At 40.9% G+C, this 10,938-nt stretch overlaps 1 protein-coding gene across 2 annotated transcripts in view; it reads left to right on the top strand.

Annotated features, from left to right (window-relative positions):
- The first annotated feature begins 219 nt into the window (after window positions 1-219).
- The window catches only part of LOC126406411 (striatin-like), a 34,794-nt gene continuing 24,075 nt past the window's right edge, over window positions 220-10,938 (top strand). The window contains exon 1 of one of the 2 annotated variants that reach the window (XM_050070659.1): window positions 220-555. In XM_050070659.1, coding sequence (XP_049926616.1) covers window positions 343-555 — 213 coding nt within the window. In that variant the 5' untranslated portion in view covers window positions 220-342. The remainder of the gene's footprint in view (window positions 556-10,938) is intronic. The other variant, XM_050070658.1, reaches the window with a different exon arrangement.

Here is a 10,938-nt window from a genome sequence, read left to right as displayed (position 1 = left end):
GATTAATATTAATATTTGTATTTGATTGTTCTATTATTAGACAAAGTATAAATGCTGATACAGGATCTATAACATAATGCTACTTATCTGGTAAAATGTGTAAAAGAAGGAGAGTATGTTTCTCCGGCCACTCTGGGTGAGAGAATCGAGCGCCCCCAGCCAACATGCTGTGGGCGTGGCCGCGGCTACTGACGTCATTCACTGACAGCTAGCTGTCAGAAAGTGAGTTCATTCCCTCGAGCCGAGGAGACAGAGCGCAGTCGATAGGTTTTTGCCCTTCCGTTGATATCTAGCGCCACGACTCAGCGAGACAACGGACAGACCTTTCCACCGAGCCCGGCCATGGACGAACAGGCGGGGCCCGGCGTGTTCTTCAACAATAATAACAACTCTGTTTTACCCGGCGGTGCGAAAGGACCGCTGCCCGATGGCGACGCTGGGGAGGCGGCTAGGGCGCAGTACAGTATCCCGGGGATCTTGCACTTCCTGCAGCACGAATGGGCCCGTTTCGAAGTAGAGAGAGCACAATGGGAGGTGGAGCGGGCAGAATTACAGGTGAAAACTACCACATTTTATGTATACTCGGCCATATATTAATGGCCCTAGCGCAGCTCATTTCTTGTAACTCGCGCTGAGTTCCTGTGTTTGATTGTTCTGGTTACTATGCTAGCTTGTTAGCTTTAGCTCAGGAGCTAAAGGAGCTGCAGCGCCCCCCTGACCCGACTGCACGACGGCTGTTCTGCGACCTCTCTACTGTGACTGAAACCACTAAACTTGCGTGATGCCTTTAGGAGTTGCAGGACAGGTGTTGGAGTGGCTTTTAGAGAAAAATAGGCCTGGTTAAATGACCAACTGTTAGCTGCATTTGCTAGCAAAACAGTGGATGTGTAGTGCTAAAACGTTGTGTAGAAACCCATAACGGTTACCTTCCTACTTAAAGCTAAACGTATAGCACCCCGCCTTTATTTTTTTTATTGCATTTTACCTTTAAACCACCAAAAATGACGAGGGGAAGAGGCAGTAGTTTTCTTAAGTGCTTTGATCTCTTTAGAGCTGTCAGTGCAGACGGACAGCTTACAACCCACAAGAGACTGTGGAGTCAGTCTGTCTTGTTTATGAACCTTATCATAAGCTAGCTGCAATGATACTGCCACTCCTGAAGAGAAAACTGAAAATGATGTCATGCCTTTCTTTGATAAAAGCCACAGGGCTTTAATTGGTCCTATTAATTGGTCCACGCTTTTTATAGTACACCTGACCCTCACTTGATGGTTGAACAACTACAATATTTAGCTATTTATAAGATAGAGGAAGGCAGTATGTTTTCCTGCTGTGAACCAGAAATGTCCAAAGGGAAACATGACACAAATCAGGACAGTTAATGTGTAGTTTGCTTAAACCAGAAGTTAATGTTTTGTACGTACTCCAGTTCACTTTGAAATATGTATTGTTGTGTTATCAAGTTCAACTAGACTTTTAACTTTTCAGTTTGATTCCACTGTTGGGGAGTACAAAGTGCTGTACCAGTCATCTTACTGGTGCATTGGCTGATATGAGTAATGTTTATAGATTTTGCTTTAACTGGCTCTAGAAACTATCATCACCAGCGCATGTTATAGGCTTTTCATACCTAAGGTAGGGGAAATGACTTTGGACACTATGTGCCAGACCATTCTTACCCAGCATTTTAAGCAGGTATTGTTAGAGCTTATTACTGTTTAACTTAAGTCCCCATGCCTTATGTTTTTTTCTTTCCATCATTTTGACCTAGTTGTGGGGCCATTGTTGTTGGATCACAGACAAGAGCCAGCACTGACTTTTTTGGGTCTGGCAACAGGCAGCTCCAACGACAGACTGACCTCAACTAACAAAGAGATGAGAGGGAGACACTGCACACTGCATTGTTTTTAGCTCGGTGACGTATACCCTGCTCACTGTAGTAGGGTTTTGACTCATCTGGCCTGTGTATTAAGCTTCCTGTCTGCTGTCATGAAGCAAGCTTATCAGCGCAGTAGCAGCAGCAACTGCGGCAAAGCACAGTGAGGTTGCTAAATGGCTTATTGGGTGGTTTGTTTGTGGCGGCAAAACAGTGCGCGCTCAATTTGAGTTCTTGTTTTTGTTGCACCTAACCTCAAATGTGAGGATGGCTGATGTTTTGAACATAATTTCACCTGCAGTATGCAGTTTTCATTAAAATGTCCGGCTTACCCACAATTGTACTCTAATCACTGTGGCACAGTACCTCTCTGAATAGATGTTTTAAAATGAATTTTGTCAGCTGTGACCATTTAGTCTAGTCTCTCTTATAATATCATTTTGTGCCAGAGCTGCATAATACCAAAGCAATAACGACAAATCAACTATAGAAAAGCCTTGAAAATCCTCATGGGATGTAACCTTGTTGTGTCCTTGAGGGATGTATATATTTATTGTAAACACATACAGTGTTTTTACCCATAGAGGGTGGATTAATCTTCAGTGAAGGGACCACAGTGAGAAAGAAAAGATAGAAAGTCATTTAGATGATCCTAAATAGACATGTATGAATAATGAAAAGTTCCAGTGGGCTCAGAGCCTTAATGGAAGATACCATATAGCAACTACTGTATGTTCTTTTTGGTCCACTTCATCCCTCTGCAACATGCTGCTCAAAGTGCTCATCATCATGTCCGCACACTCGTGTTTAGTCACTGAATCAAAACTGACTAATATCTTGCATGTTTTAAGAAGGTTACATACCTGGTTTCAGATTAGAGACTATTAAGAACGTACATAAAGTGATGTCACAACCCGCTGAACACTCTCCTCCAAGGTTTTTTCTTCTTGTTGTTGTGTAGACACTGAATGGAAGACAGTTGAAGCTGTGCCTCACGTTGCTGTTTGGGAGGAACGCGAACCCCGGGGCTTGTAGGAATGTCGTCCAGCCAGCCTGTTAGGTCATGCTCAGAGCCGCTCCTCTCTAATGAAGCAGCACAGAAACTGTACTGTACATGCCCGACTTGTCCTGCCGCTGTGCTGTTTCTGTGTAATTTATAGGCTGCTGTCATTCATGATTAAGTTCTAGTTGAGTGGTTATTGATAATCAATTGATTGACTCAATCAAGCTTATTTGCTCAGTTGGTGATTAGTTACACGCCAGTCAATCTGGAGTATGTTGTTTTGGTAATGAAAGTGACTATGGGTGCAACTATTGATTAGTTAATTATCAGTTAATAAACTCTTTATTCTTCAAATAGTCGAAAAATAGTGGAAATGACCTTTACATGTCTTCACGATGCTCACACTGGGGAAAAATGTCCATCATAGTTTCCAAGGTGACATCTTCAGGTGTCTTGGTTTTTCTGACCAATATTTAAATTACAATTAAATAAAATGGTGAATACCAGTAAATATTCCCAGTTTAGAAGATGAAACCAGAGAATGTCCAAATGATTTCAAGCTTATTGTAATCTAAAGGACAAAACGAGCTTTTGTTTTACATGTCTGCAGAGAGTTACGATGTCTTACATAACAGTAGAAGACAATCAATTGTATTGAACTGAAATTTGATTTAAAGTGATTTTGCAAACCTTTGTAACATATTCCTGGGCAATATATTGATATTATATTGATATTGTGATATGAGTCTAGATGCCGTTTTAGATTTTGGATGCTAAAATATTGTAAGTGTTGTCTTTTCCTGGTTTTAAAGGCTACATTACGGTAAAGTAATGTGGTGAACTTACCAGACTGTTCTATCTTTTCTATTATGCCTTTACCAACCTAGCCATTGTATCCAAATTAGTGATGATTACTTATGGACAATGTCATTGTAAATATGTTTTGAATGCACCAATAGTCAATTCTACAGTATTGAGGCATTTGGTCAAAAATGTTGTGATATTTGATTTTCTCCAAACCGCTCAGCCCTTTTTTAACATATATTAATCAGAAAAAATAATCTTATATATATTATGATATTGATTTAATTGATATCTGCCTGCCATACTGATTAGAACAGATCTTTTCCAGGCCGGATGACTTAGGTTGGATCGAGTTACGCCCTGTTCAGATCAGGCACTGCTCCAGTATGTTTCATCAGCCCTCCAGTTATGGGGAAATCCCTGCTCCATAGGGTATCTCCTTGCCAGAGGTATCTGTCAGCAGCCATAATTTGACACCAGGAGAAGGTTGAAGGTGACTCAGGGTGTAAGGTGGCTCTATGTGGGCGCAGACTAAAACGTGGGTCCACTTATCTTCTCTGGATATAAGTGTCTCTCGTATTTGTTAAGGAAAGGCTTTTAACATGAGCAAGATTATTACGTGGCTCATGTTATTCAGTTACTTAAAGTCGGAGATGACTGCAGCAAACTGTGGAGCAGCCTAGAATTAGCCTGCCTCAGTTAGATGACTTATTACTGTGATCTCATGTTTGCTTTTACTAATGACAAAGCCTGAGGCATATTTAGCTCAATGGTGCGGCAATAAGAAGGACCGAACCAATGCACAAACGTACACATGCATGCACTGTGGCATTCAGAAATGGGTGTCACCGTCATTCCTCAGTTGATACTACGTCCACCCCCAAGCTGCAGTTATTTTTGTTTGCTGTCCCAGTGTGCGCCTCAGAGTGGGAAAGTACAAAAAAAGTACATGCTTCCTCACCAAGAACATACCGTATTCTCAATGTTATTGCTTTTCAGATAATGACAGAGAAACTTTGCCTTCTACAAATGTTAAAAAAGAATAGCAGTTCACATAGAAGCTAATGCAAGACAACTGCTCACATCCTTTCTCACATAACCAGACTGCAGACCACAAAGAAACATCATAGGTTTAAGACAGACTGCAGTCATATTTACCAGAAGCACCACAAAGATTGCAGTGTATAGGAAATACTCACTGTACAGATAATAGTGAGTGGTGTAAAAGGGGTTGTGTATTTCCTTTGAGAGAGCCTGAAGGGGCCCTTGTTTATTAACTAAAGCCTGGTCCTCTGAGCTTTGCTCTACTGTCCCTGTTGGACTTACACCAGAGCCTTTCTCTATGCTGCAGAGCTGCCTGTTAATTCCCCTCTCCTTCCTCCATTCACACTTACAGCCTTCATCTGTCTGTGTGGGTGTGTGGGACAGCTGCCTGGTTGTGCCACTAAGTTGCCAGCCTCCCCCAAGTGTTACAGTGAATCTGAGGTCGCCGGTCCGTCAGAGTTGTAAATTGGTGTACTCACCAGATCAAATTGCCGTTGTCTGAATGTTATGTGGTGATACTGTTGTTTTGTCACATTTTGATGCCACAGCAGTGTTTTCCCACTTTAAAGTAAAAGCTTTTTATACAAATACTATCTATAAATGGAAGTCTACGTACGTGGTTCTTTGTGGTTCTTTGTGGTTATCACATAACAACAAAGTTAATGGTGAGTCGGCACTGTTAATGTGAAGCTCTCAACAGAGATGAGAAGGAAATGAGATGGCTCACTCCTTAGCTACCTCTATCATCAGCTCTGGAAAAACAATGTGTTTAATTCCGTTTTACCACTCGCCTGATTGGTCAAGTGAGGCGCTAGATTTACTTAGCCTGTCAAGACCATCCTGATGACATGAGCTCAACATTCTGTTTGACTCTCTTTATCGGCCTGGACTCGATGCTGCCCCAAACACTTTAAGTTCAGCCTCCTTCAGCCAGTCATTGTAACAAAACACTGGGGAACATGTTCTTCATCACCAACAGAGCCAGTTAATGAATCAAGCTTTTGCCAAATCCAGTCAGAGGAAAAGCGAAAATATCTTTTCCTCTGAGAAACTCCACGAGTGCATACTTTTGTGTGTGTTTATTTGTTGTTATTGACTCGGTTTCTGCAATAACTTAGCTTATTTACCAATGTTAGGGTTAGTGCCTTTTGCTTCGGGAGCCGCCATTACTGTTCTGCAAGCTGCTGCCTGCATTTCACGTCATCAACTACAGCACAGTCCCTGATTTGCTGCTTACGTTGTCAACTACGCTGTTGGCCTTGATTGGATTTAAATTTCTGGAAAGTGTTTGGGGGAGCAACGAGTCCAGACTGATACAGCCGACGCCATCAGCATAATTTTTACCAGGCTAAGATTTACTTGTCCGACGTAGCATTTTACGTGCCCTGGGCAATCGGGCAATCCTTATTGTTGAGCCCTGTTCCTCTATCTTCTATAATAAATATGAATCTAACTGATCTCCTGTCAGTAACAGTATCACACTCAAACTAAAGTGCACGCTGACTATGGCTCTACCGCTCTAAAATATTTACATAATTCGAAGTCTCGTTTTGAAGATGTTGTTAACCATTCCTGCTTCAGCCTCCAAACCGTTGTCGGGACGTTGATGCTCACTTCAGGGCTTTACTTTACCACTTTACCCAGCAGTTGGGAAGTAATACACAGGAAATTAACTTTTCTTTAGGAGCTGCGGCGTTTATTCACGGACAAACTGAAACCTACACTATACATTAACTACTGCTTGAGCATGTTTCTGCTAATATCCTTTCTTTTCTGTCTCTCTTTTTCACACTCATTATGCACACAATCTTAAAGAGGCCAGGCTGCTCTTAACAAATATGTAATATATAAACATGATGATTGCTCAGCCTACATGGGGTGCACGCTCTACCTTGTGAGCTACCAGACACCCTATAAGTTGTTTTCTTCATCATTCGCATATGTCACATGAAGCGTAGTGCAGCATGTGTGCACATGAAGCCCACAGGGCAGATCCTCTGTTTGGTTAGATTGTGTAGCATTTTAAAAAAAAATCACAGTTTCTGCTATTTGAAGACTGTGTTCTATTACATCGCAATATTGAATCTGAATTTGATTCATCGTTCAGCCCTCCTACACAAGCTCGGTCTGTGATACTTTCCCACATCAGTAGAAGTACACTGTCTTGATAAACTGTGCAAATACTCATTGTTTCTGCTAACTGGTAACTTAACGGATGATGAGATGCCAGAAATGTGGTGAGACCTAAAATGTAACCCTTATTTTATTACAACATCAGAGCCTTTGTTAAATTACTTTCTCCCATTTCAGATCGTCTCTGCTTTTGCATTTGCTTTTGCAAATGTTTTCATCATTGTTCTGCTAGGACCACACCTCACAGTCACACAACCTATTTGTCAGAGAAAATGCTGATGTTGAAAAATTTAGCTCTTTGCCTGCATACAGTATGTGAGCCTGTGCATGTGCACCGTGAGCCTTATGTAATATTAATGCAGCAACATGGGATGCAGCACCCTTGTCCTCAAGAAGCCAGTCACACTGCCTTTGTTTGCACCTCCTGTAAGGTAGCACTGCATTGTCAACTTGACAGCAAAGTGTTAAATGAAGCTCAAGTGGAAACTCGTGATGAGATGAAAACAACAAATCTGCGTCTCTGTAGCGGTTTAGGAAAAGAGAGAAGATGTATTCTCCTCAGTGAGCAATCTCTGGCAGTGTAAGGACTTTCTTTTGTTTTATGGCCATTGTACAAGAGCTGAAAGGCACAGTTTGGCTCATTTCAGATAACTGAGTCGAAATCTTTATTAAATCCCAGTCTGAGCAGCTCACTGTCTCACCCTGACCATCAGAGCAATCCTGAATCTGTGCCTGTGGACATGAGCGGGCAGGATCGATGTGCAGTGTCTGCATTTAAAGGGTTACGCTGCAGCCATGATCACAGGTCCTCATTATTTCACAATCTAACTCACTGCCTCTGTGGCACACAGTGAGCAAAATGAAGCAGTGGATTTAGCTAAGCAGTTTGTTTCAAACCCACACCTGACAGTCCGTCAGATGATTGTGTAATACATGTACATACAGTCACTATGTAGCCTTTTTAAGATGCTCTCGGGAACTGAGTGCGGTTGTGGAAGGACGACCAGTTTTAGTGCTGAGACTAAAATTACTCTCCATCGTGAGCAGAGAAGGAGGTGAAGAGACAGCTGGGTGTGAAACTGGAGTTATTAGTAACTGAAGCTGCTTCAAGAAGGTCCACCTGAACTCAAGTTGCATTTTAGAAATCAGTCATATTCGTCGTAAATCAGTTTGTTACAAATGAGGGCGGGGGATTAATGTTTTATACTGTAAGAGAAAATATTGCCCTTCAATTTATACTGTAGTTACTGTACCTATAATATCTCTAGATGAATTGAACCATGGTGATTATCAATGCAATGATGAACTTTGACTTGTCCGGTATTTTATGTGATAGATTTGCCCAAAAAACCCTATCATATCCAGGGTACCTGTACATTTTTATTTACAAATTTTAAGACTTTCTCCTTCCTGCGGTAGGTTATAATGTTAGTCATGAAATGGTCTTGTATCTTATAGCGGGCCTTTGGTTTATAGTCGTTACACATATATGAAACAAAAGCAGGATTGTTTTGATAGATAATAGATAGAGTCCCCTCAGTCTTTTTTTGTGTTTCAGTCAGCACCATAACAACAACTGTCACTACAGCTAGCCACAGTAGCTAGGAAGCTCATCGTGTCATAATAGGCAGTCGTCAGTTTTAGCAGACTCAAATAAACTGAAATAAAATACTTCTCATTGAGTAATCCTTCCATCCATTTTATGGTGCTAGTCCTAATCCAGGTCACATTATTTTAATTATTTGTCTATGTTGTCATTATTGTTATTTATGTTGGGAAGTTCTGACGAAAAAATCTTATAATTACATGAAACCGGTATAAAATTGTATTCTTTGTGGTGTGTGTATTAAAAAGTTTGAAATTAAATTTGGCAAACCTTGCAAAAACTCTGGTATCTAAAAATGATCTATTTAGAGTTTCTCAGTTGTGTTCTCCAGAAAGTTTATTATGTCAAGATATAAAATAACATTAACAGTGACTGAGGATTTTATTCATATTACCCACCAGTACAAAAAAAAAGCTCCACAAAAACCAGCAGATCTAATCTGATCTCTAGAGACTGCTTCCCTTTTTGTATTTCATATGTCAAAGTATGTGTGAATTCAGTTAATTTCATGGTATATAAGGGATAAATCACTCAGACTAATATATACATAATGAAATAGGACATGGACAGTCTCTGCAACGTGAAAAACAAACTGTATTTGCTCTTTTCAATTAGGACAGTAAAGGAAAATCATACATTTTCATTTTAAATCGCACTTAAAAAAGATCATGAATTTTCTGACCACAGAGGGGAGACATTTAAGATTAGTATTTCTGTTTAAATGTAATCTCTGAAGTGATGAGTATGCTTTATCAGCATTTCTGACTGACATATGTTTGTGGAATTGGCAACTTTATAGTAAGTGGCCATAAATGTTCACAATTTGACTTACTTGAAGTTGAAGCAGCTCTAGCAAAAAGGTTCAGTTGATCTGTGGCGATGAACAAATAGGAAATACACCACTGTAGCCACGTCACAGAAGTCCCCAGCTCCTCTGTCTTGCTTCAGTTGTTTTTCTGCCCTTTTTTTCTCTCTTGCTACTAGTGTAATGGCATGTGTGGAATGTACTTGGCTAGTCATCAGGTCGGCCATCATGGTGCTCATTGGTTTGCAGCAACTGTGAGAGTAAACCTGGTGTTCGCTGAAAGGAAGGTTGTTTGCATTGTAAATGTGGGATTTACACCAGCCCCTTTCTCTTCTTCAGCTCTGACCACAGCCGGAGGGCCAGCATGTGTGACCATTTTGTTTGTGTGCAGGCCCTAAGGTTGTATGAGTATCCTCTGCATTTCTTCTACAAATGGAGTGAGCTCAGTCTTGCTGCCGCTGAGATGTACTGGATTTTTCACAGTGTTCATTCTGTCTCGATTAAATGCCCTCATTGTGTTATGGATGTCTTTGGCGATGACGCAGATCATGTCTGGAAGAAAACATGTCTGGAATTCACAAATCTCAGACTTGAAGCTCTTTTCTAACTATAAATAGAGGGGATGTTGTTTATAGTCATCATACATTCATTGATTTAAAGTGGAGAAGAACATACAACGTTTGATGTAACTGTTTTCCTCACACTCCTGCTGTGTGTGTAATCCACTGCCAACAATGTGTGCTTACATAATCTACACATTAACTTTGTCAATTTCGTGCCAGTGCAAGGGCTGTAAAAATAAAAAAGTAAAACAGTTTTGTGCTCAGGCGAACTTAACTCAACCTAAATGGCACTGAAACAGGACATCAAATTTATATTTGTTTTTAATACTTAACATAATTGAATAGAGCTTAACTGTATCCTTTGAATATCTGTTTGTTTGCACACTTTAATGTGTTTCTTTCCTTAAAAGTGTCTCAAAGTGTGATTAAGTAGGACTGTGGAAGCCTCTTTCTCTCATTTTGCTGATTTAATTAAGAGTAGAAAATTGACACCCAAACTAGGATTGACTTTAAGCCAAAGCAGAAAGTATTGCAACTCACTTTCCTACCTTAGTTTACCAGGATTTAGCGGCGGGTGTTTATTTTCCTCTTTAGCTATTAGCCTATCTCCTCTGCCTCCTTTTCCTGTGTCTGAAAAGCCCTGCGCTCTAGATGGATGCCCCATTCTACATGTCTCTTACTCAGACAGACTAAGGGGCCCTTATCCAGCAGCCCAATAATGCAGGCAGTGTGAGGCCGGGAATTAAATGCTTCCTGTGTCTCTTTATGGCCCGAGTTGACTCATTGCATTCCTCCCAAGGTTAATGTTTGATGGAGGAGAGATGGTGAGCCAGAGATTCACAGAGCTGCACTCTTCTCTATCTCTGGCACCGCGGGACCCCAGGGGTCCCTGGGCCAGCACTTTATGTGGATGAGTGAATGGCTGCTTGCTATATCAGTCAACGCAGATGTACAGTTTCATCCACAGTGGAGGTGTGAGGTTATGTATAGAGTGTGTCCGAATGAACAACCTATCAAGCTGTTCTTACACTTTGTCTTTTTCAGTATGACATTCTCAAGGTAGAGCTTTAATGTCTGCCTATGCTTCAGCTCTCATTGTTGTAA

The sequence above is a fragment of the Epinephelus moara genome, chromosome 19, assembly GCF_006386435.1.
Source record: "Epinephelus moara isolate mb chromosome 19, YSFRI_EMoa_1.0, whole genome shotgun sequence".
NCBI lineage: Eukaryota > Metazoa > Chordata > Actinopteri > Perciformes > Serranidae > Epinephelus > Epinephelus moara.
The sequence above is the reverse complement of the archived record's forward strand: the minus strand, read 5'-3'. Positions and strand labels throughout refer to the sequence as shown.